Raw genomic sequence first — 27,451 nt, 5'->3', positions numbered from 1 at the left:
TCGGTAATAGTCATTTGCTAAAAGTTGCATGTAACTAATTTTTGCTCAACGGTTCAGAATTTTAGGATACCTGTTTTATGAATTTGTTTATCACTGTTGAGTGGAAGTCAAACTCATCGGTTCCGTGAATTTTTTCCCACTTTGTACATTGAAACTATTTCCTAATTCTTTCAGGACTAGTAAGTAAGAAAAGTAAAGTAAGTAGGACGGCACTAGACCCTTAAGGTCCAAACCGGTGGTGTTGATCTCCGGTTCATGGCCCTTCAGCCAGGAAGTGCAATGGGGGTTTGGGGGCCAACCATCCTGTGCTTTCACACACCCTTCTTGCTTACCTTCCCCACATTTCTCCAGGTACCCATTTAGAGCTAAGTCGACTCTGGCTAAACTTACAGAGTCACGCCACTGACCCCCGTCCCAAACTAAATAACTGGTCACAACCGGAATTGAACCCGTGTGCTTCTGTATAGCAATTCATAGTAATTCTTTGATTGCAATCAATGGGATAGGAAAAGCATTATAAAGTGAAATATTAGGGAAATTGGGAAAATACGTTCCTAGTAGGGATATAAGCTGGTCTTTATGGAGTAGAAGGAGAAGGGGAAATTTTTTTGATAAGTTTTTAAACAAGGAAGAAAAGTTTTCAAGGTTTGTAACGAATTAAAGCCATTTTCAAATAACATTTGAATTCGTTTTTTTTTTTTTTTTTTTTTTTTTTTTTTTTTTTTTTTTTTTTTTTTTTTTTTTTTTTAATATGTAGTAGCTTATGTGGAGCAGTCAAATTGATACAATCACTTTTTGAGCACCAGCCGTCTACAAGAAACCGCAATGATAAAAGTCAATCACGCTCCAAAGTATTTCGGAGCCACCCATCTTTTGGCTAGAAAACTCTGTAAGAGGTCGCAGAAAAAGTCAGCAAGCGTCTATGCTGACGAGCAGGGCAGCAAGTAAAGTTGCTTCAAATCACACACGATTCTACGTGGGTGGACGCTGGTTCGTCGTAAAGTTCTTCATCGGTCGGATTTATAGGTATTTTGTTGTGTCGGCGGCAGGGCCTTATCCAGAATTTTTTTTTTTCAGGGGCTCTTAAAAAAAACTTTATGAGTCGGACAAAAATTTCGGGGGTATTCAAAGCCCTTAGCCCCCCCCTGGATACGGGCTTGGTTGGAGGTAGATACCCTGTCTTCCGGCGGTTTGCTGAGTCTAATATGGCTGCGGAAAAACAACGAAGGATCCTTCTATTTTTTCAGGGGGAAAGCATCTATCTGTCTGGACCAGGTAGAGGCAGGTCTTCCAGCCCTCCGACTGATACAGCACAAAATTTGAGCTCAATCCTGACTTTGCTCATCTTATACTGCATTAGTTTTTCCTTTTGTTTTTGTTTTAAAAATAATAATGTATTTCTCCTAATAAGCAAGTTTTCTTTTTATTTGCCAATTGGAAGTTACCATAAGAGTACAAACTCCTTTAACTGCTGTTTAAAGTTACCTGTCACAGTTTTTAGATTCAAAGTCAAACACCCACAGAGGTAACTTTGCACATATTTTAGTATTGGTGTAGCTCTCGTGACATGAAGACCAGCAGTTTGGTGCAATGTCCTTTGAGGGTCTGAGACATATTTCCCAAAAGCCAAAAATGGTTTGGCTATAATTTTTTGTTTGTTTGGCTCAAATTTTTGGTTTATATCCTTATTGCAGTGTAATAGAACGTGTTTATCGGAACAAAAAAGGCTATATGAACGCAGTGAATCTCTGAAGTGGCGGTATTGAGCTACTATTGCGTTGTTGTTGTTTTTTTTTTTTTTTTTTTTCCTTTCTTCCGTCTGCTGGTTTTCTGCTCAATATTTGTTCCCTGTTTTGGGAAATTGTATTCTTCTATTCATTTTAGCTTCTTTTGGTAACTTTACGTATGGGTTATTTCACTTGTGTAAAACGTCTTGTATTTCTTTGAAGTTGTTTGCTTGTCGTATTTGTCAATGTGTACTTCACTTTTGCTTGGCTAGTCACGGAGATCAAAGGTTTTCTTTTTAGAAATAAATTTTGCCTCAAGCCATGAATCTTATTCTTCATTTTTTTCTCTCTTTCAAAGGAATGAACTTGTAACTTAAAGATAAGCCTCCTCTTTTCAAACAGAAACATTCAAAATAATGCTGTAAAGAGGAAAAAATAAAAGTGAAGGTAAAATAGTGAGAATCAAAATGAATATAGGAGCTTTTTCCTCTATTAATGCTATAAAAGCGATACCCGAGTGATGGTGGGAATCTAAAAGGGAATCAAATAAGTGGATAGACCTATATGTGTTCTAGGCAAATATTGAAGGTGTATTACCTCTACTGAAGCCCATCAAAAGGTGAATGATTAAAATCGGAGGTTGTGAAAAATACCTCTCAGTCCAAGCGTGGATTTTTTACGGACTATTGCCGGAATTAATGTGGTAGTTATCTCTTTAAAACTTTAAGAAATGTATCATATGAAAGATAATGGAGGGGGGAAGAAACTAAACATTCCTCTGAGACGTAAACCAGTAGAAATTTCTTCTTCAACTCCTGTTCAAAACCTTGAATAAAAAATGGTATCTTCTTGACTAAGGTTGCAGGTGTGTTACCTAAAGGCCCATTACTGCCTGAATTGCCAGAATCGGTGATTTTCTAAATTTCCAATCATTGAATAGATTTGCTGTGATTCGGAAACCATTATTGATCAGTTTTTGATATCGTTGCTGTCAAGAGCAGCCAACTTCCTATTAATATTACTACTAACAACTCACTGTAGCACCAAGACGTATAAGGCCAATACAGCTATGCGCGTTCCAATCCATTCAAAGCCTCCTTTTTTACACCCTCTCAAATTCTCATTTCCCTTGAATCTTTCGTTATTACATCCTACCACTCTATCCGGGGACGACCTGCTTTTCGTTTGGCCCTAGACCAGTACCTGACAAGGACGATCTTGGGTAATTTTTCATCCTTGATCCGCAAACGTGTCCTATTCATTTCAACCTCTCTCTTATTATACCCCTAGAAGAGCAGATTGACCCACATATTCCGTACAGCTTACTGTTTAAGATACGGTCAGTCAGTCGGGAACCCGAAACAATTATTAGGTTTTTTCTCTAGGGAATATATTAAAAATCTTCCTCCGTCTTTCAAAGCGCTAAGAGAGAATCCAGATAGAGCCAGGGTTGCCAAAGGGACACTTTTTAGTGCTTTTTTTACACTTTTTACCTCTGGGTAACACCGTGCCACTATTGGGTGAAAAAAGGTAACTTTTTGAAAAAAAGGAGACTTTTTGGCTTTTTTCAAAATCAATACCATATGAATTTATTTTCAGTTTTTTCTTAACTGCAACTGCTTTTAATTTGTACTTTGTGCTTTTCAGGTTCGTTTTCGTCTTAGGGATTTTTTTTTCGAATCCGCACTACTTTCCTTTTCAAAAGCGCGAAAATTCAAACGTGGTGAAACATGTGACTTCAGGTCGCATGATACTGAAGTCTGGTGGTGAAGAGCTAGTGTCCTCACCATCTTATTTTTGGAAGCTCTTGTTAGATGTGAAGAATCCCGACGGCACTCCCAAATTCTTTGAACTACCAAACTTTATGTTGAACTTATGCGCGTTACCTCACTCAAATGCTGGTGCCGGAAGACAGTTTTCTCAACTAACAAACATTAAAACTAAGTTGCGAAATCGGTTGGAAGTGAAAACTGTGGATTCCCTCATGCATGTAAAGCAGATGGTTACTCGTAGCGCTGCGTCGGTGGATCGGTGGCAGATTCCGCCAATATTACTTAACAACTTTTCGAGGTGGTATTGCAAGGCTGACGACACGGATGAGCAATTAGAGAATGAATCTATACCTGACCTATTTGACTGACTAATCAGAAAACCAAATAACTGAAATCAGATTGCAGTAGCCGAAGTTTTTTCCCCAAAATGGATAACCACTAGAAATTATTATTTTTTTTTTTTTTAACGAAAGCTGAAGCTTTGAACAGATTTCTTGTACAGGAATTTTGCATTAAAGTTTCCCTTTATACTCTCACATTCTTGAAATTGTCTCCTCTTTCTTGAAAAAATTGTCCTTCTCTGAACCCAGGGTGTGGCTGGACCTCTGTATAACGCTTCTGAACTGAAATCCGATTCATTCTGTATCTTTTCGTAAGCCTTCATAACATGGAATGCACTGTATGTGAAATCCAGCACAGTCTTTCCCTTATAAAGGTCTCTTCATGCTGTCTAGGTTTTTCGGTTTAGTCCATCTTGAGTCACGAAGATGGCAAAGGCCTAGCGCAAAATATTCTGGATTTGCTTAGACATTTGTTGTGCACTACTCTGCTTCTGGTGAAAAGGATTGCGATTAAATAAGCCTTTCCATTGTCTTTTATGAACGCCGTCGATGTCTCCTCAGAAGAAAGAGAGTGGGCAGAGAGAAACGGATTTTCCTAGAAAAACTATAGCTATTCTTGACACCGAAAAGCCTTTTTCTATTGTTTTTTGTGCTTTTTCTTTTTTATTTCAACATTTGATTGAGCACATGTGATGATTGTCTTGTCACTATTTGCAAAGAATTTGAAATTTCTTTGTTTTTTGAAGAATAAATTAGCTGCATACAGAACAAGTGGTATTTGTCTTGTCATTATTTCTCTCCTTATCAAGTTTGATCTCTTAGTTAATTGATCTCATGAATACATTAATGTTTGGATGAAATAACGCTGTGGTTTTGTATTTTTGCGAGAGCAGCGTTACCAAACGCGTTGGCGAAAGCCAGGTGAAAAGGATGTGAAGCACGTTCCAAGCCAAGCGCTTTTCACTCGCTTTTTGATATCAGTCTGCGGGAAATGGTCGACAAAATTGTGCAGAAGATCTGATATACTACTGAAGTAAAAGAGGAAGCGAGGGCAATTAAGCCGTGTCGGGAGCGACAGACATCGTATCTGTGGTCTGCTGGCGTAAATCTTTTAAGCCCTGTCTTCATTATGGCGTTTTCCGGCAGAGACGGCTGGGGCGGCTCATAGTGAGGTTTTATCGCCGTTTTCGTTTTCTTGCCATACAGAGTAGACATTTTGGCTGAAAACGTAAAAACTAAACAACATATTTTGTCATTCATCTTAGTTGTACTCAAACTTTTCTTTATGTTCCTGTAACACCGCAAACGCAGCACAAATGATTCAGAATCTTCTGCAGTTCCGGAAATAAGATTGCGCTTTCGAATTTTTTGCCAAAAACGACGAAAATGAAAACTGTCGTCCATAAAGCGGCAAAACCGGCTCTGGTGCCGGAAAACGCCATAATAAAAACAGGGCTTTAATGAGTTTTCGGAAGAAAAATAACTAGTACAACCGAAAATTTGAGAGGACCCGAGAAATTGTACTGAATTCTTTTTCTTCTTCGCGTATTAGGCGATTTGAGGTTTTACATGGGATTTTACTTATTTGAAGAACCGCTTTGCTTTTACTTGAAAAAGAAGAACGTAAATCTGGCCCTGGAGTTGCGAGAAACCATTTAAATTCTTTTTTTGTCATCTTTCAAAGTATATTGGCTAATTTTCTAGGAGGACACTAAAAGTGTCCCTTTTTTGCTGAATTTGACACTTTAGTCCCAAAAAGTTTTGGCAACCCTGGAGAGAACACTAATAGAGGAACCGTGGTTGGAGATTCTTAAGCCTGTAGTGGTTTGTCTTAGTCGCCAAATAATGGTAATAGGAAGCCTCCGTTTTGAAGTAATACTGGGAATAAGAAGGATAGCCTTAATAAGGCTAAAGTAGAACGCTGTTCTCTTTTTCTTATTCGTCCTAGTATTGACGCAATATGCGTTTCAGGTTCGGAATGGCTATTGGCTCAGAAGGATATGAATATTCCTTTTCTTCTAATCAAAAAATACATTTCATAAGCCCAGATGGCCCGAATTCAGACTTTTGAGTCAATAAATCAGAAAAAAATTAAAGTAAATATAATAGGTTTTGTCAGGGAAAGAAAATTAATGTCAAAGAGGTAAGTAAAAACTGTTAGAAATGTCAAAAATAATTATATCCCTGAGGAATAAAAGGGAATAAACTAATTAGAAACGCAAAGACGACTTAAATCTTGTGACTAAATAATGTATAACATACTTTAGTTTTTTTTAGAAAATAAAGGGACACTATGAAGAGAATGATCAAAATTGCGAAATGAACATTAGACGATTGTAAGATGAAAAGACAGTGGAGACAGGGGATTGACTTATTTAACATATTAACAGTGTGTGAGACGATTTTTTTTCTATGTTTTTTAGTTTAAAATTCTGTTATTGTAAAAAGGAGAATTTTTTTGAAGCAGAACGAGGGACGTGAGTTCAAAGAGAGGAAAATTTACTAAGGAAAAGTAATTGGACTCGCGGTAACGTATTGTTGGCGAAATGTAAGAAGTTTTTCCTATACTTCGCTGAGAGTGACTTGAACGCCTCTGCGAAGGAGGGGGCATATAAGGGAATATTTATAAGGAGACCAATGAAGAACAAAAAGGTGTAGTCTTTCCTATTTATCTTATGCGTGACCTACGACAATTACTTTCTGCAAAACTTTTTGTAAAATTTACAGAAAGTAAGTTACTTCCTGTAAAACTTTCCTAGTATGTAGGATTTTTATGACTCGTTATCACACACGATTAAGACGGGGTTTTTAGCTAGGGATTTCTTTCTTCCAGAACTTCCAAGTCTGGAGAAATCCATATTCCCTAATAATCGCCCTCGCTAAAGCTGTTAATTGCCGCATTTACTCGTGGAAAGGTCTCTAAAAAAGCGAGCAGAAAATCGGAATTATGAGCTTGATTTTCTTAGTTATGAAGAGTCAAGAGCTTTATTGCTCTTGACTCAGCTTTTCCACCATTCAGCTGCCCGAATTAGATTAGTTCCAGGGGGTTGTCAATTGGATCAAGTATAAACCTGAGGCTAATCGCAGTAATATAAAATTCTCTCCTTATGCCAAGAAATCGTGAATAATAGTTGTGATTTAAACTGTTTTTACCGGTTTTTCCCAGATAGTCTGTCAACAAAGGGGAGGGAGGGTTGGTTAGACCTGTTTTTCTTTTTTTTTATATTTTGGTAATAAAAAACTAAATCAATGTATTTGAGTTTTTATTCGAGCTGTCTACATAGGATACGGTTCTGTAATTCTTATATTTTTTTTTTAGGAATAAAAGTAATTTCTGAATCTTCAACGTTTTTCTTGGTATAAGTCATAAAATTTACTCTATGAACTTGTTCTGAACCGATTGTAGCTTTTGTAACCTATTGTTATTGCAGTAGGTTTTCAGGGGAAGAATTGTGAGTTGAATGTATAAAGCCCAAGAAACATTTTAGTCACACGTACGAATGAAATCTCAATTACGAATGACTAATTACGTCTAATGACGAATTGCGACTAATGCCTAAATTACGAATGACTAGAACGCCTCAAGATAACAATGATATAGTATTAGTTAGGAGCATAATAAAGTTTATACTAGCTGTTCAAACAACTTTAATAATGCTCATATGAAATATATGATAAAAACAATGCCACACTCACTTCAAAAACTATGAAAAAATATTTAAATATCGTTGTCGACATAATCATCAAAGGAAATCAATTCCTCTTCTTAGCACGAAAGTAGTCAAGTGTGTCAAATTCCAGATTTCCCTATAACACAAAAATACACAAAAATCCGCTAGAAACGAAAAAAGAGGCGTATAAACGCAATAAAGAAATAACAGGATCACGTTTGTCTTTAAAAAATTGTAATATGATTATTCTTGTGGACTTTTTGACACACAAAACTCGTATAATATTAGAAAAGTCAATTGGATCTCTTTGAAAGACCGATGGTTAACTATTTTTCCCAAGGTTCTGAACATATTACTTATTTATAATATTGCTGTGCAACTTAAACCAATGCCAAGCCCCTCGAGGCCAACACAAGTGCGCACGCTCCTCTACCCTGCTGCCCTAAGCTTAACTATTTACTCCCACTCATGGGATGACCAGCTTTTTTTTAAGTTTTTCATTCTAATCGTAGACACTAAAATAGTTTGGGGTGTTCATTTGATTATTTGTTTACCTAGTGTCATTGACAGGGCCGTGTCCATGATTTTTTTTTGGGGGGGGGGCATAAAAACCTCATAAAACGCATAAAAATGTCTTTATGTTCATTTAGTTACGTTTTTACAATTCTGACAAACATTTCAGGAAGGGCTCAAACCCTCTAGTATACGGCCTTGGTAATTAATTTTTAATATCTAGGGTAACTAAAGCAAAAATAGATATTCAAGTAAATATTTACAATATTTGAAATCGCAAACACAAATTGATGAAAAATCACACAATTTAAATGTCAAAAATAAGAAGGATAAAGAGATGTGAAAGGGCTTTACATTAAATTGAAAACATAAAATCACGACAGTAGATGCCATGTAGCCGTGGTATTTTGCAGAATGCATCTACTGTTTTTTTGGAATTTATAGGATTAGTAATGATTTGGTATCTCGGGAAATATATTATCAGGCGCCAGTATCTCGAGTAGTATAAATTATCTTTTCTTGTATAGTTTTTGGTTCCAATTTCAGAATCAAGACAACTCCGAACTGCAATCCGAAGAACTGGTGAAACATACGAAGAAATAGGACACCTTTACGCTGAGCAGCCAAAGAATGACTGGGAAATTATTGATAATCTCATGCATGATTACAGAGGGCTTGTGGGGGCCTTTCCAGGAATTCTGGCAGTCCATAAAGTAAGTCCAAAAATGTAGTACGCAAATTAGACTATGAATTAGAGTCTAAGTAGTCCTCTTACGCGGTAAATACTTGTCTAAAAAAAAATAGTGTTTCTAGCTTTGTGACTTTCGAGCTCTTCGAAATACGTCTATCTAGAAATAAATCGTGATTTCCAATTCCCAGTGGAATTCTGAAAAGTAAGCATAAAAAAAGTTTTTAAGTTTAAAATAAAATTCTGGGTTCTTAGCTTTGGGTGACTCCAAAGACCGATGAAGTTGAAGTGTCCCTTGCTCTGTTGAAGGAATTAAAGGAAGAATGTCAACACAATGACCTGCCCATTATCAAAGCTGAATTGATGCTACGGCCAAAAGATTGTGTATCATGTAATACGGCTTTCTTAAGGTTCATATTCCCTGTGTGGGTTTTCGGTATATTGTCGTGTATTATATTTTTTCGAAGTCATGTAGTTTTATCGCTTCTATGTAAGGTGGTAATTTTCCTTTAAAATTCGGCCTTCTTAAGGTTCATATTCCCTTTTTAAGTTTTCGGTGCATTATTTTTTTGCAGTCATACTGTTTTAGGTTAATGCTTCTATGTAAGCCGGCAATTTCCTCTAGTTCAGCCTTCGTAAGGTTCATATTCCCTGTGTAAGTTTTCGGTATATTATTTTTTTGTAGTCATACGTTTTTAACCCTTCTATGTAAGGCGGCAATTTTCCTTTAAAATTCGGCCTTCTGAAGGTCCATATTCCTTGTGCAAGTTTCGGTGCATTATTTTTTTTTGCAGTCATACGGTTTTAATGCTTCTGTGTAAGCCGGTAATTTTCCTCTAATTCAGCCGTCTTAAGGCTTATATTTCCTGTTTAAGTTTTCGGTATGTTATTTTTTTGCAGTCATAAGTTTTTAAATTTTAACCCTTCTATGTAAGGTGGCAATTGTCCTTTAAAATTCGGCCTTCTGAAGGTCAATCTTCCTTGTGCAAGTTTCGGTGCATTATTTTTTTTGCAGTCATACGGTTTTAATGCTTCTGTGTAAGCCGGTAATTTTCCTCTAATTCAGCCGTCTTAAGGCTTATATTCCCTGTGTAAGGCGGCAACTTTCCTTTGAAATTTGGCCTTATTAAGGTTCATATTTCCTGTGTAAGTTTTCGGTACGTTATTTTTTGCAGTCATACGGTGTTAATGCTTTCAACCTCTAATTCAAGAATTTTCTTGAATATTTCAAGAAAATTTTCCTCTAATTCAACCTTCTTAAGATTCATATTCCATGTGTAAGTTTTTGGTATATTGTTTTTTTGCAGTCATACCTTTTTAACGCTTCTATGTAAGGCGGCAATTTTCCTCTAATTTGTCCTTCTTAAGGTTCATATTTCCTGTGTAAGTTTTTTTCTTCTTTTTTTTTTGCAGTCTTGCGATTCTAACACTTCTATTTAAGGCAGTAATTTTTTTCTAATTTGGCCTTCTTATGGTTCATATTCCCTGTGTATGTATTCGGTATATTATTTTTTTTGCAGTCATTCTATGCAAGGCGGCAATTTTCCTGCCGTTTGATTAGCTGAGATCTGAATTTAACCGCGAATCGTATTGATTTTTTTTTATTATTATTGAAAAATGTTTCAGGAAAATGCCAAAATAGCGAAAGTTTTTAAATCCTTTCTTAAGCAAGCTTAGGTCGTTCTCTATAAGAAACTTTCATAATAAATTCTTGATTCAGTAAATGAATTTATTATGAAATAATGAGCTATATCTGTTTGCATGTTTCACATGAACCTTACGCGCTGAATACTATCGAGAATAATTTCTCTATTTAGCTTTGTGACTTTCGCTTTTGAGGTACATCTTTCGCAAATCCTATCTTTCAAAATTTTTCTATGGGTCATGGCAGATCATTTGAAATTTGCTGCCGTATCACGTATTGCAGTTGTGACTGCAGCTTCTATAATAACGCAGTAGTTTACAAGTTAGTAGAGGTTCTTCTTTGATTTAGCACCCGAGTCTAATAGGAAATCTGCCCCTTACTCTTGGCGGTTAATTAACATATGGCTAGATGCAATTAGTTGTAGATTATATACGTTATATTTCTGGTCATATCTTTGATACTAATCTTTCATTTTTTTATTTTTGAAAAAAGCTTATACCTAGTTATAAATGTAATAAAAAATTGAATCTAAAAACGCGTTTTGTCCGTAAACATTCACACATTAACAATATGTAGCTTTTTCTTTTGCTAGATTGAAATTTGTGTGCTGCTACCTTTATTCTAGTAACTTCGTAGTAACTGTAAAAAACATAAGTAAAACTAAATAGTTGAATTTGACAACTTTTTTCGTCTGTAAAAATTCACACATTAACAATACGTAGCTTTTTCTTTTGCTAGATTCAAAATTGTGTGCTGCTACTTTTATTGTAGTAACTGTAAAAAAAAAACATAAGTAAATCTAAATAGCTGAATTTGACAACTTTTTTCGTCTGTAAAAATTCACACATTAACAATATGTAGCTTTTTCTTTTGCTAGATTCAAAATTGTGTGCTGCTACTTTTATTGTAGTAACTCTAAAAAAAAACATAGGTAAATCTAAATAGTTGAATTTACAACTTTTTTCGTCTGTAAAAATTCACGCATTAACAATATGTAGCTTTTTCTTTTGCTAGATTAAAAATTATGTACCGCTACTTTTATTGTAGTAACTGTAAAAAAAAACATAAGTAAATCTAAATAGTTGAATTTGACAACTTTTTTCGTCTGTAAAAATTCACACATTAATAATATGTAGCTTTTTCTTTTGCTAGATTCAAAATTGTGTGCTACTACTTTTATTGTAGTAACTGTAAAAAAAAAAAACATAAATAAATCTAAATAGTTGAATTCACACATTAACGAAAGTAAAACAGTTCAAAATAGGGATGAAACCTTTTTATTGACAGTGAACAGATACAAAATTTAACTGGATATTTCGGACACATATATAGTGTTCATCATCAGCAAGTGAAAAGGGTTTCATCCCTATTTTGAACTGTTTTACTTTCGTCATGGAAAGGCAGTGTGGTCTTTGAAGTTATCTACACACATTAACAATATGTAGCTTTTTCTTTTGCTATATTCAAAATTGTGTGCTGCTACTTTTATTGTAGTAACTTTAAAAAAAAAACATAAGTAAATCTAAATAGTTGAATTCAATAACGCTTTTTGTCCGTAAACATTCACACATTAACAATGTTTAGCTTTCCAAAAACAACTGAACCTTCAAAGAATAGCTGCACCTTCTTAATGTGTATATTAGCGCATGTTTTTGGCTTTTTTACTGATTTTTCGTCTTTTCTCTTTGTTTCTCTGGTTTTCTAGTTTCTCTTTGTTTCTCTGGTTTTCTAGTTTCTCTTTGTTTTTAATTTTGAGCCACTGCCACCATAAAATGCATACATACATGTGGAGGTTTTTCATTAAGTTTCAATTCTGTACATTCCTCAATTTTGTATGCAGGGCCGTATCCAGGATTTTTGTTCGGGGGGAGACTTTAAAAAACGTATTCAAAATTCGTTTATATAAATTTTTACGAGTCGGCCAAACGTTTCTGGGGGGGGAATCAACCCTCTCCCCCTAGAAAAATGGTTGTAAGTTTCTAATTGACCTGTTCAAACAATCAAGTTTTTTTGTCACTGTTTTTGGTACTTTAATAGTCCCATGCAATCTTGACACCAGGTGCTTAAAATCTGATACATTAAAAAAAATCCCAATTTAGGTTAGGAGCCAGATAATACTGACTGAAAAAAAAGAATACTATGTACTAATCCTGCAATCTGTAGGTGATTAATGTTTTGTCTTTCCTTGAGGATTTTCCATCTTAGGTTTTTCTATATTTCTAAGATTTTCTGTATTTTCAGTTAAACTCGCACAAGACAAAGACATGTTAGAAATAGTGTAGTTGGGTTCATAGACAACCAATATCAACTACTCCTCGTGTCTATAGATACTTAATATTTTGCTTTTCTTCTTTTATTTTCCTTTTCTTCTCTTACTTCTTATTTATCTTGTTACTTTTGTTTTTCCATCTTCCTAAATGATATTCTGTTTGCTTACTTCAGGGTGGAAAGCGTAAATAGGAACATGTCGAAAAAATTGGGTTTGATTTATAGATGTTGGATATTAGCTAACGGCCTCTATAAATGATTACTAATGTCTTTCTTTTCTGCTTTTCTTCTGTATGGTTATCTATCTTTCCAATTTTTTCGTAATTGTTTCCTGTAGGCCTAAGGTTAACAGCATAAATAGGAACGTGTCGAAAAAAAGTGTAGCTGGAATTATAGACAACCAATATCTTGTCTTTCAACTTGATTTTTCTATTTTAGGTTTAGATATCTTTCTAAAGATGTTTTATCTTTCTGCTTCTGGATGGGTGGCAGAAATAAAAATATGTCGAGAAAGTTGTGCAGGGCTCATAAGCAAAAACTATTTAATTATCGAGAAGTTTGTTATTTCTTTCTTGTTGTTCTCGATTTCTTCTTTTCCTTTGTTCTATCTATCTAATTATGTTTTCTTAAATGTCGTTCCAATTTTATCACAAAATTGAGAAAAAATTATTAAATTTGATTTCTAACCATAACTAACTGTAAGATCTGTAATAAATTCCAGCAAAGAGTTAATTTCTAAACATGTACAAAGTGGTGCATATATTATTTTATTATAAAGCTTTTATTTTAAAATTTGTAAATATTATAGATGTTATACATATTTTGATGTTATTTATATATTTTGCTATTAAATATATTCTCTTAATTGCAAAAAATATAACATCTGAATTGTTTCTATCCGTTTATTTTAATAGCTAAATGTCCTTCGACTTTCGAATGTTTTTAGATTAAGATTCTCGGACAAAATCGAATCTGCTCGATCTTGCGCGCTAAATTTATGACTGATAATTATATAGTAAGATCTTATCAAGGATGAAGAACAGAACATCGAAAAGGGAAGAATTTGGTTCATGGGTTAGCCATGTTAACTAATCCTAAAGTTTCTAAATGATCATCATTTTCGTTCTTCTCTAATTCTCGATTTTAATGTTTTCTATCTTTCCAAGATTTTATTTCTTTCTACTTAAGGGTGCACAACAGAAACGGAAAGACATAGAAAAAAGTGGAGTTGGACCAATTGACATCCGTCAGTCCGTAGCTCAAAGAACGGATGTCATCTCTTATGCAACTTGTGCAGAAATAAACCATTTCCACGCGGAACGTGCTACAGATTTTCAACGTTCTATTAAATCTTTTCTTACGGAGCAAATATCATTCTATCAAAAGGTGATTTTTCTTTCTGTTTTTCGTTGTGCTTAATCTTTTTTTTTACAATTCTTAATTGGAATGTTTTTTTGAATTCGCAAGGAATGTGGTAAAGATAACTTTTTTTTTTCTTGGCTTGTTGGTTGCTGAAGAAGACTAAAAACGAAATGGAGAATAAATAAAACCGAATACTTTAAAGAAGTTGTATTAAATAAATTGAAGGATTTGATTATGGAATGATAATGGAGAATAAATTTTTTAAAATACTTCTTTCATAAAAAGCAATCGAGGCTACTTATTTTAGTTACTTATTTTCTTATATATTATTTTTAAATTATGTATATAATTATTTTTTTTGTATTTTTATATTGTTAAGAAAATAACTGTATTACTTTTTAGTTTTATTTTTTTACATTATATATTTCTTACTTTTCTATTATTACCTTACTTTTATTTTATTTTTTCTTACTTTTTCTTTTCTTTTCTTTCTGATAAATCCTTCCTGGGTAAGTAAACTCCATTCTCCAAAAAAAGAAAAAGAGGCTTGAAAAGAGAAAAAGACAAAAAAGAACAAATTATGCAAAATATTATCTCGAAATTATACAGGCATAAAGCCTAATAACAACAAAAGAACAATAGCGGTGGTGCCTGGATACGAGGGGTAAAAACCACTTTATTCTGAAAGACCGATTCTATTTTGTATCTCTCCTATTATGACCACTTTATTGATATTATTATTTCTTTTAACACTCCTTTCTAGAAAGTAAATTACATTCTAACTTTCCAGGGTTTTAAGTTCTCTTTGGCTCGTTAGTGATAAGAAAATGTCGAATCTTTTAGGTTAGGATTTAAAATAAGGAAAGGGAGGTAAAAGGGAGAACCGAAAATCTTCGCTTTCAAGAGGATTTTATTAAAGGAGCTTAACACGATTTATGTAAACAAACTTAACTGTTGGGCTGTGCGTGACGTCTTGAAGGGTGGTGAGGGTAATTTCAACTCCATCCCCCTGTAAAATGTTAGATTTTTTGAACCCCTAAGCGTTTTTGAAGCTTATCTTTTTATAAAGGACCCTTGCCAAAAGATACAAGTATTCTAGCATTAGAGCTACCTATCTTAGGACTTTATATAAAACTTTGCAAGCAAAAGAAATGAGTTCTTTATTCTTTAAATAAAAAAGGAAGTTTCCAAAATCAGAAAATCAGAATAATGAATTCGTATGAAATGAATGAATTCGTATGAAATAAATTAATTCGTAAGAAATGTAAGTATAAAATGAATTTCTTAGCTTTTTCTAGTTGTAAAAAACTGAGAAATATTTTTGAATTTTCATTAAATGAAAAACAATTATTTGAGCAGAGTCAGAAACCATGTCTAATTAATATTCAGGCTTATGTGCATTATATATATAAATCTATATATATAAAAATAAGTTGTCTGTCTGTCTGTATGTCTGTCTGTCTGTCGAGTGACGTCGTTTTTGTCCGCATATGACGTCTGAATTATTTCATCATATACCAATTCAAAAACGAATGTCTGTCTGTATGTCTGTCTGTCTGTCGAGTGACGTCGTTTTTGTCCGCATATGACGTCTGAATTATTTCATCATATACCAATTCAAAAACGAATGTATTCAAGCCGATGTAGCTGAGTTGGTGAGGCGTTATGTTCCAGGTTATAGGTTCAAGAGGTTCCAGGTTCGAACCTTGGCTTTAAAAAAGGTAAAAACTACAAAAAAACTAAAAACTAATAAAAAAAACTAAAAAAGCTAAAAAAATAAAAAAAAATAAAAACAAAGGTAAAAAAACTAAAAAAAAACTAAAGAAAGGAAAAAAATGAAAAATAAAGGAGAAAAAGAAAACTAAAAAAATATAAATAAAAATAAAAAAGCTTTCTTAACTTTTGATGGGTAAAACTAAACTTGATGAAACTTATATATTTAAAATCAGCATTAAAATGCAATTCTTTTGATGTAGCTATTGGTACCAAAATTCTATTTTTAGAGTTTTGGTTACTATTGAGCCGGGTCGCTCCTTACTACAGTTCGTTACCATGAACTGTTTGATATATATATATATACTAGCTGTTGGGGTGGCGCTTCGCGCCACCCCAACACCTAGTTGGTGGGGGCGCTTCGCGCCCCCCCCAAGCCCCCCCGCGCGCGTAAGTCGTTACGCGCCATAATAGTTACGCGCCATTGTAGTTGTGTCCCTATGTCCCACCTGTGAATATAGATAGATATATATATATGGTTTTAACTACGTAAAACTTGCGAATATACAACATTCTTTGCTGTCCCATTGTCTTTGCATATAAATAGATTGTCAGGTTTACCGACTCTTGAACATGCAACATATAATGGTCCATGGGAAAACAATCTGTATTCAGATCTATACCTCATGATTCTAATGATTGCCCTTGAGCTTTGTTGATGGTGATTGCTAATCGACCATTCCCTGTCCCGGTGTCCCGGTCGTCATTTACATCCCCCTGTTTCCCCCGGTGTCCCCGTTGTAGTTGTGTCCCTGTGTCCCGGTCGTCATTTATATTCCCTGTGTCCCGGGTCCCGGTCGTCATTTGTATCTCGGTGTCCCGGTCTGTATATACATTCGTTTTTTAGTTTATTTTTTCTCCTTTATTTTTTTCCTTTTTTTTCTTTTTTAGCTTATTTAGATTTTTAGATTTTTTAGTTTTTTTATTAGTTTTTAGTTTTTTTTTCTTTTTAGTTTTTTTGTCCCGGTGTTTAGTTTTTTTTTCTTTTTAGTTTTTTTGTCCCGGTCGTCATTTATATCCCCCTGTTTCCCCCGGTGTCCCCGTTGTAGTTGTGTCCCTGTGTCCCGGTCGTCATTTATATTCCCTGTGTCCCGGTCGTCATTTGTATCCCGGTGTACCGGTCTGTATATACATTCGTTTTTTAGTTTTGTTTTTCTCCTTTATTTTTTTCCTTTTTTTTCCGAACATTCCTTTTGTCCTGGTCGCTTTCTCTTTGAGTGTCGTCATTTATTTTTCTCTTTTTTAGTTCTTTTAGTTTTTACCTTTTTTTAGTTTTTTTTAGTTTTTAGTTTTTTTAGTTTTTTACCTTTTTTTAGTTTTTTTAGTTTTTTTAGTTTTTTAGCTTTTTTATTTTTTTTATTAGTTTTTAGTTTTTTTGTAGTTTTTGCCTTTTTTTTAGTTTTTTTAGTTTTTTAGCTTTTTTATTAGTTTTTAGTTTTTTTTGTAGTTTTTGCCTTTTTTTAGTTTTTTTAGTTTTTTAGCTTTTTTATTTTTTTTATTAGTTTTTAGTTTTTTTTGTAGTTTTTGCCTTTTTTTAGTTTTTTCAGTTTTGACGTCACCTGATCCAGTTTTTTCAGGTGACGTCACCTGATCCACGATCCACAGATCCACAGACAACTTATTTTTATATATATAGATAGTTTTTTTTTTTTACTTATGTCCTGGTCGTCATTTATACTCCCTGTGTCCCGGTGCTTTGTTGATTGCTAATCGAACATTCCTTTTTTCCTGGTCGCTTTCTCTTTGAGTGTCGTCATTTATTAGTTTTTTCCTTTTTTTTTTTTAGTTTTTTATTGGTTTTTACCTTTATTTTAGCTTATTTTTCAGTTTTTTCCTTTTTTTTATTTTTTTTTATTTTTTATTTTTTTTAGTTTTTTACCTTTTTTTAGTTTTTTTAGTTTTTTTAGTTTTTTAGCTTTTTTACTTTTTTTATTAGTTTTTAGTTTTTTTTTGTAGTTTTTGCCTTTTTTTAGTTTTTTCAGTTTTTTTTTAGTTTTTTATTGGTTTTTACCTTTATAGTTTTTTTATTTTTTTAGCTTTTTTATTTTTTTTATTAGTTTTTAGTTTTTTTTGTAGTTTTTGCCTTTTTTTAGTTTTTTCAGTTTTGACGTCACCTGATCCAGTTTTTTCAGGTGACGTCACCTGACACATCCATCCACACATCCACAGACAGACAGACAACTTATTTTTATATATATAGATATATATATATATATATATATATATATATATATATATATATATATATATATATATATATATATATATATATATATATATATACTAGCTGTTGGGGTGGCACTTTGCGCCACCCCAACACCTAGTTGGAGGGGGCGCTTCGCGCCCCAACAAGCCCCCCCTCCGCGCGCGTAAGTCGTTACGCGCCATATTAGTTACGCGCACCTGTGTCCCACCTGTGAATATATATATATATATATATATTTAACTACGTAAAACTTGCGAATATACAATATTCTTGGCTGTTCCATTGTCTGTGCATATAAATAGATTGTCAGGTTTACCGACTCTTGAACATGCAACATATAATTGTCCATGGGAAAAACAATCTGTATTCAGATCTATACCTCATTATTCTAATGATTGCCCTTGAGCTTTGTTGATCGTGATTGCTAATCGAACATTCCCTGTGTCCCCGTCGTCATTATATATCCCCCTGTGCCCCCCGGCGTCCCCGTTGTTGTTGTTTCCCTGTGTCCCGGTCGTCATTTGTGTCCCGGTGTCCCAGTCTGTAATTTCTCTTTGAGTATCGCGGTCGTCATTTATATTCCCTGTGTCCTGGTGTCCCGGTCGTCATTTTTGTCCCGGTCGTCATTTATGTTCTGGTGTCCCGGTCTGCAATTTCTCTTTGAGTGTCCTGGTCGTCATTTATATTCCCTGTGTCCCGGTCGTCATTTGTGTCCCGGTGCTTTGTTGATGATGATTGCTAATCGAACATTCCTTGTGTCCCGGTCGCTTTCTCTTTGAGTGTCCCGGTCGTCATTTATATTCCCTATGTCCCGGTCGTCATTTGTGTCCCGATGTCCCGGTCTGTAATTTCGTCAGTCGACAAACATGACGTCAGTCGACACACAAACATGACGTCAGTAGACAGACACACAGACAAACAACTTATTTTTATATATATAGATAGATGTCCCGGTGTCCCGGTCGTCATTTTGTGTCCCGATGTCCCGGTCTGTAATTTTGCCAGTCGACAAACATGACGTCAGTAGACAGACACACAGACAAACAACTTATATATATATATATATATATATATATATATATATATATATATATATATATATATATATATATATATATACATACTAGCTGTTGGGGTGGCGCTTCGCGCCACCCCAACAGATAGATAGATAGATACAATACAAATTAACTGCGTAAAACTTGCGAATATACAACATTCTTCGCTGTCCAGTTGTCGCTGCATATAAATAGATTGTCAGGTTTACCGACCCTCGAACATGCAACGTACAATTGTCCATGGGAAAAACAATCAGTATTAAGATCTATACCACATTTTTCTAATGATTGACCTTGAGCTTTGTTAATGGTGATTGCAAATGCTAATCGAATTGGGAATTGCAATCTTTTAAATTGAAAAGGCAGACCCGTTAGAATCATGGGAATGCGAGGAATAAGAACAGCCTCACCCTCAAAAGGCCCTGTCAAGATTGTGACCTCTATTAGGTTTTCCATTGTTTTTTTTACGGCAAGTCGCGTGCCATTGCAAAGCTTTGGTGGGTTGATATTTCTTAAAAGTATTATTGGTACGCCTATTTTTAGTTGTAGCACGTGTGGTGGGAACCCTGAAAGATCTATGGAATTTAAAAATTCAGATGGATAATTAACCGCTTCATTTGGTTCCAAAACTGTGTTGACTGACTTGTAAAGGACTGCCTGGTTTCGAATCTTGGTCAAAACAATATTGTTGATTTCGTGGACGTCTATATTTTTGGGTGCGAGAATCGCTCTTTCACTTAGCCATTTATTATTTTTATAATTTTTTAGAATATTTGGAAATACTTTTTCAATCAATTCATTTTTGGACGTCACTAAATTACAGAAATCAGCAGGTAGTTGTATACGTCCTGAAATTGAGTCTACTGGGAGCTTTCCGTTTCCAATTGCCAGCAATTGATCTGGAAATGTTTGACCGAGTCATCGTTTTGCAATCGGAAACGCATATTTGTAGTTAATTTTAATATTTTTACGTGTGCCCATAAATTAGAATTTTTCAGGCAAGCATTCATTTCGTCTGCAGGAGTTGATCTAGGTATTATAGGTAATGTTTGCCTGAAATCTCCCGCAAGCAATATTAATGTGCTGCCAAAGGGTTTCGACTTCCCTCTCAAATCTTTCAAGCATTGATCCCGAGCCTCGAGCGATTTTTTGTGTGCCATTGTGCACTCATCCCAAATAATAAGTTTGCATTGCTGCAATACTTTACCCATCCCAGATGATTTGGAAATATTGCACGTGGGAGTTTCTGTAGAATACAAATTCAGAGGCAATTTCAAAGCGGAATGAGCAGTTCTTCCACCAGGCAGCAATGTTGCGGCTATTCCGGACCACGCAATTGCCAACGCTATATCATTTTTTGATCGAATTGATGCCAGAATCAGTTTTATCACAAACGTTTTACCAGTACCTCCTGGCGCATCCAAAAAGAAAATTTCTCCAACATTGTTATCGACACAATGCATTATCGTATCATAAATGTCTTTTTGTTCCGACGTTAACTTCGAAATGATATTTTGTACATACGACAATAGATCACTCGTACTGTAACTTTGTTCACGATCCAATTCTACACATGTCGAAACAGCAGCGATACGGTTAGGAGAAGGCATTCCCAAATCCTGAAGAGGTTTGTTTGCCATACGTTCGCACAAATCTTCTATAATAACTAAAGTGTAGTTATAAATTTCTGATGTAAAATCAAAAGTCATATCTGACGTCTCTAACTGTTTTCGATGGAGTATATCTTCGGACATTTTTGACTTATATTTTTCCCATAACTCTGTAGGAGCTGATGGAGAGCAAGTTGTTAAAATGATGCCAAACAATGCACGAATTTGACTTGGGGTTGACGTTTCGCACGCGTCATTGATGCAGTTATCCCAGTGTTGGTCATTCTCCAATAAATTCAGAGCTTGGCATGCACTACGGTAAGTGTCATGTATAGTACCGTTTACAGTTCTCAAATACTCAAAGGATGTCGGACCGGGTACATTCACCAAAAGCAGGCGTAGAAAGAAGCATTCATGTTGATTGGGGTGAACGGTGTAGAGTCTTCCTATCGTGGTATCTTTGAAGATGGTAGGTTGGCCGTCGACTGACTTACCATGTTTTCGACGTTCAAATACTTTATTTTTAGTATTCCACGTGTAATACGAAGGCACTTCAGTATACAGCAGTTTTTTTTGCAAAAGAATCATTTTTGCAAAGCGAAAAAAAAGCTGTTAATTTTGTATCCGGTGGATTCAGGGCTCTTTGTTGCACGTTGGTTTCCGAGAAATAAACACGTTGACCATTCTGTAAATGTACCGCTAAGTGAACAACAGCTGGACTACGTTCATGTATCGGAAATGAAAGAATTCGCCAAACAGCTTCATTACTGCTTATGTATCTTCCAGCCTTATGTTGTACGATTTCGTCGAAATCTTTGATTTCGGGCTGCAAGCCAAAAACTGCCATGTCACTGCCTTTGTTGACGTATTTACATATGTATTTGATTGCCTTTACGGAGTTACAGTATTCAACGTTTATGTGTGCATTAAATGTTTTTGATAATAATGGGGAATATGGAACAACCCACTGGTTATCTACTTCGATGGTGGTAACGTTACGCTTCTTTATTATTGCTGTTTTACCGCCATCTTCAGTAGATCTTCTTCTATATTGTGGGTAACCATCATTGCCAGTAATTGTGTTGGATACTAAAAATCGAGGATATTGCTTTGTGCACCTTCCTTTGGCCATGCATGGTGAATTTTCGTTCAGTGCACCGCAAGGTCCATGTATCATATTTTTTACAATAATATCATGTAACCCCTTATCGACATTTTTATCAGGTATTTCAGCGGAAATCACATCATCAATTTCGTTCGAAGTAATTTTTTTATGTAGCCAGATTAGTATATGTGCGTGTGGCAAACCTCGTTTTTGCCATTCCACTGAGTACATCCAGCATCGCACTGACCCAAACACTTCAAGTTTTACTATGTAGTTTATCAGTGATTTCAACTTTTGCCGGAAGACACGGGCCGTAATGGCATGCCTATGAACCGCCGATTGTCTTTGAAGTAAAAGCTGCAGTATCTCGTCCCAAGATTGATTACATCTAAATGTAATAAATAAATCTGGACGACCATAGAGACGAACATATGCAATAGCATCTTGAGCATATTCATGCATATGACGGGGACTGCCAGCATATGACGAAGGTAAAATTGTTAATCTTCCGACGTTTGTGGTATTACCGTCATTTATAACTGCATCTCGCAAATGAATGTATTGTTCAGAGCGGAGCTTGGTCTGATTCAGGCGGATATATAGCAAACGATCTGATTCAATTTTAGCATACATATCAACGACAAATTGGTGAAACAATTCACGGCATTTTAAAATATAATTTTCTTCATCCTGCCGAATCATTAGTCTATAGGAATAATAATACATTGCACTGCATTTCTTATTCATTTCTTTGTTAGTCGCTGGGATTCATCAATTTAATATTAAAGTGATAGCCGTCGGCTCCATCCCAAAAAATGATAGGATATTGTAGGCATCGTAGCATCGATGAGTTTCAGCAATTCTTAACAACTGAGCGTTTCCCTTATGAAGAATAATATCTCGAGGTAAAAACTGATCACCGACCACGACGATTGCCACTTCGTCGATAGTTGGAGCATTTTATCTACGCACATGTTGGCCAGGAGGCGTTTTGTCAGCGGAAATAACAATTTTATGCGTATCAGTAGGTATCAAATCGATGGCTGTTTTGAACAGACGCACTAAATTATTATTTTCGTGGAAAAGATGTTGCAATTGGGAAACGATTGTGCTTTCAACGTTGGAGAAATTTCGCAACGTGCATTCAATTCAGAATTTCTATCACTGATGAAGTACAATTGTAAAAATTTATGATTCTCGCCTGAGAATGGTAGAAGGGACCCTGCTCTATGATAAATTTGCCCTTTTAACTTTGAAAGTAGACATAAATTGATCTGGATTTTCGATTTGGGCTCCAAACGACGTCATTTGGAAACATGAGTTGTATTTTCTGATTTGTGACAAAAACGCTTAGATTCTGACGTAGTTCCAGTAAGGAAAGTCTTCAATGGCTCTGGTGGTGCAGCCAATAGAGGAAGTTTAACTTTTCCTGAGGCGCAACACATTCCCATTGTTTCACCATTGAATTTCAAGGCCTTGCAATAGGGACAAATTTTAGACATTATCCCGATTTGAACACATCTACTCAAGCTATAATCATCGACTGGGCTGTACCTGAATGCCAGGCGATAACTTTCAGGTTGCTCTGATTCCTCGGCACGCTTTCTTTCTTACTTTCTCTATCAGCAGCAAGCCTGATTCTTGCTGTTCTTGTGATTCCTCGCAGCACGCTTTCTTTTCTTACTTTCTCTATCAGCAGCAAGCCTGATTTTTTGCTGTTTTTGTGATTCCTCGGCACGCCTTCTTGTTTCACTTTCTCTTTTAGCAGCAAGTCTGCTTTCGCGTTGCTCTGGTAGTTCCTCGGCACGCTTCTCTGTTCTTTCTTTTTCTATCAGCCTCAAGCCTGTTTCTTGCTGTTCTTTTGACTCCTCGGCACGCTTTCTTTTCTGACTTTCTCTATCAGCAGCAAGTTTTTTGGCATAGACTCTTTGAGCATCTTCATCGGCTTTTGCCATTACTAAGTTCATCAGTCATTTTTAAACTTAAACATTAATAGATTTCTACGTGAACATAATGTCTTAAATATCTTGAATGACGTCACCGTCAAAGCAAAAATGACGACAACTAATTTCATGACGTCAGTCAACACAGAAACATGACGTCACCTGATCCACAGACAGACAGACAACTTTTTTTATATAGATACTAGCTGTTGGGGTGGCGCTTCGCGCCACCCAACACCTAGTTGGTGGGGGCGCTTCGCGCCCCCCCAACCCCCCCGCGCGCGTAAGTCGTTACGCGCCATAATAGTTACGCGCCATTGTAGTTGTGTCCCTATGTCCCACCTGTGAATATAGATAGATTATATATATGGATGGTTTTAACTACGTAAAACTTGCGAATATACAACATTCTTTGCTGTCCCATTGTCTTTGCATATAAATAGATTGTCAGGTTACCGACTCTTAGAACATGCAACATATAATGGTCCATGGGAAACAATCTGTATTCAGATCTATACCTCATGATTCTAATGATTGCCCTTGAGCTTTGTTGATGGTGATTGCTAATCGACCATTCCCTGTCCCGGTGTCCCGGTCGTCATTTACATCCCCCTGTTTCCCCCGGTGTCCCCGTTGTAGTTGTGTCCCTGTGTCCCGGTCGTCATTATATTTCCCTGTGTCCCGGGTTCCCGGTCGTCATTTGTATCCCGGTGTCCCGGTCTGTATATACATTCGTTTTTTAGTTTTGTTTTTCTCCTTTATTTTTTCCTTTTTTTTTCTTTTTAGCTTATTTAGATTTTTAGATTTTTTAGTTTTTTTATTAGTTTTAGTTTTTTTTTCTTTTTATTTTTTTTGTCCCGGTCGTCATTTATATCCCCCGTTTCCCCCGGTGTCCCCGTTGTAGTTGTGTCCCTGTGTCCCGGTCGTCATTTATATTCCCTGTGTCCCGGTCGTCATTTGTATCCCGGTGTACCGGTCTGTATTACATTCGTTTTTTTAGTTTTGTTTTTCTCCTTTTATTTTTTTTCCTTTTTTTTTTCTTTTTTAGTTTATTTAGATTTTTAGATTTTTTAGTTTTTTTTATTAGTTTTTAGTTTTTTTTTTCTTTTTAGTTTTTTTGTAGTTTTTACCTTCTTTTTAGTTTTGTTAATTTTTTTTTTTACTTGTGTCCTGGTCGTCATTATACTCCCTGTGTCCGGTGCTTTGTTGATTTGCTAATCGAACATTCCTTTTGTCCTGGTCGCTTTCTCTTTGAGTGTCGTCATTTATTTTTTTCTTTTTTAGTTCTTTTATTTTTACCTTTTTTAGTTTTTTTTTAGTTTTTAGTTTTTTTAGTTTTTTACCTTTTTTTAGTTTTTTAGTTTTTTTAGTTTTTTAGCTTTTTTATTTTTTTTATTAGTTTTTAGTTTTTTTGTAGTTTTTGCCTTTTTTTTAGTTTTTTTAGTTTTTTAGCTTTTTTATTAGTTTTTAGTTTTTTGTAGTTTTTGCCTTTTTTTAGTTTATTTAGTTTTTTAGCTTTTTTATTTTTTTTATTAGTTTTTAGTTTTTTTTTGTAGTTTTTGCCTTTTTTTTAGTTTTTTCAGTTTTGACGTCACCTGATCCAGTTTTTTCAGGTGACGTCACCTGATCCACGATCCACAGATCCACAGACAACTTATTATATATATATAGATAGTTTTTTTTTTTTACTTATGTCCTGGTCGTCATTTATACTCCCTGTGTCCCGGTGCTTTGTTGATTGCTAATCGAACATTCCTTTTGTCCTGGTCGCTTTCTCTTTGAGTGTCGTCATTTATTAGTTTTTTCCTTTTTTTTTAGTTTTTTATTGGTTTTTACCTTTATTTTAGCTTATTTTTCAGTTTTTCTTTTTTTTATTTTTTTTTATTTTTTATTTTTTTTAGTTTTTTACCTTTTTTTAGTTTTTTTAGTTTTTTTAGTTTTTTAGCTTTTTTACTTTTTTTATTAGTTTTTAGTTTTTTTTTGTAGTTTTTGCCTTTTTTTAGTTTTTCAGTTTTTTTTTTAGTTTTTTATTGGTTTTTACCTTTATAGTTTTTTAGTTTTTTAGCTTTTTTATTTTTTTTATTAGTTTTTAGTTTTTTTTGTAGTTTTTGCCTTTTTTTAGTTTTTTCAGTTTTGACGTCACCTAATCCAGTTTTTTCAGGTGACGTCACCTGACACATCCATCCACACATCCATCCACACATCCACACACAGACAACTTATTTTTATATATATAGATATATATATATATATATATATATAAATATATACTAGCTGTTGGGGTGGCGCTTCGCGCCACCCAACACCTAGTTGGTGGGGGCGCTTCGCGCCCCCCCCAAAGCCCCCCCCGCGCGCGTAAGTCGTTACGCGCCATAATAGTTACGCGCCATTGTAGTTGTGTCCTATGTCCCACCTGTGAATATAGAATATATATATAATATATGGTTTTAACTACGTAAAACTTGCGAATATACAACATTCTTTGCTGTCCCATTGTCTTTGCATATAAATAGATTGTCAGGTTATCCCCCTGTTTCCCCCGGTGTCCCCGTTGTAGTTGTGTCCCTGTGTCCCGGTCGTCATTTATATTCCCTGTTCCCGGGTCCCGGTCATCATTTGTATCCCGGTGTCCCGGTCTGTATATACATCGTTTTTTAGTTTGTTTTTCTCCTTTATTTTTTTCCTTTTTTTTTCTTTTTTAGCTTATTTAGATTTTTAGATTTTTTAGTTTTTTTTATTAGTTTTTAGTTATTATTTCTTTTTAGTTTTTTTTGTCCCGGTCGTCATTTATATCCCCCTGTTTCCCCGGTGTCCCCGTTGTAGTTGTGTCCCTGTGTCCCCGGTCGTTATTTATATTCCCTGTTGTCCCGGTCGTCATTTGTATCCCGGTGTACCGGTCTGTATATACATTCGTTTTTAGTTTTGTTTTTCTCCTTTATTTTTTTCCTTTTTTTTTCTTTTTTAGTTTATTTAGATTTTTAGATTTTTTTAGTTTTTTTATTAGTTTTTAGTTTTTTTTCTTTTTAGTTTTTTTGTAGTTTTTACCTTCTTTTTAGTTTTGTTAATTTTTTTTTTACTTGTGTCCTGGTCGTCATTTATACTCCCTGTGTCCCGGTGCTTTGTTGATTGCTAATCGAACATTCCTTTTGTCCTGGTCGCTTTCTCTTTGAGTGTCGTCATTTATTTTTTTCTTTTTTAGTTCTTTTAGTTTTTACCTTTTTTTAGTTTTTTTTTTAGTTTTTAGTTTTTTAGTTTTTTACCTTTTTTTAGTTTTTTTAGTTTTTTAGCTTTTTTATTTTTTTTATTAGTTTTTAGTTTTTTGTAGTTTTTGCCTTTTTTTTTAGTTTTTTTGTCCTGGTCGCTTTCTCTTTGAGTGTCGTCATTTATTAGTTTTTTCCTTTTTTTTTTAGTTTTTTATTGGTTTTTACCTTTATTTTAGCTTATTTTTCAGTTTTTCCTTTTTTTAGTTTTTTTTTATTTTTTATTTTTTTAGTTTTTTACCTTTTTTTAGTTTTTTTTAGTTTTTTTAGTTTTTTAGCTTTTTTACTTTTTTTATTAGTTTTTAGTTTTTTTTTGTAGTTTTGCCTTTTTTAGTTTTTTCAGTTTTTTTTTAGTTTTTTATTGGTTTTTACCTTTTTAGTTTTTTTAGTTTTTTAGCTTTTTATTTTTTTTATTAGTTTTTAGTTTTTTTTGTAGTTTTTGCCTTTTTTTAGTTTTTTCAGTTTTGACGTCACCTAATCCAGTTTTTTCAGGTGACGTCACCTGACACATC

At 34.6% G+C, this 27,451-nt stretch overlaps 1 protein-coding gene across 1 annotated transcript in view; it reads left to right on the top strand.

Moving 5' to 3' along the window:
* The window catches only part of LOC136042136 (sorting nexin-33-like), a gene marked incomplete in the record, with an annotated part of 238,796 nt that overhangs the window by 185,916 nt on the left and 25,429 nt on the right, over positions 1–27,451 (top strand). Inside the window, 2 exon segments of the mRNA XM_065727054.1 lie at positions 8,571–8,737; positions 13,814–14,011. Coding sequence (XP_065583126.1) covers positions 8,571–8,737; positions 13,814–14,011 — 365 coding nt within the window.

The sequence above is a fragment of the Artemia franciscana genome, unplaced genomic scaffold (genome assembly GCF_032884065.1).
Source record: "Artemia franciscana unplaced genomic scaffold, ASM3288406v1 PGA_scaffold_67, whole genome shotgun sequence".
NCBI classification, from domain to species: Eukaryota; Metazoa; Arthropoda; class Branchiopoda; order Anostraca; family Artemiidae; genus Artemia; species Artemia franciscana.
The sequence above is the reverse complement of the archived record's forward strand: the minus strand, read 5'-3'. Positions and strand labels throughout refer to the sequence as shown.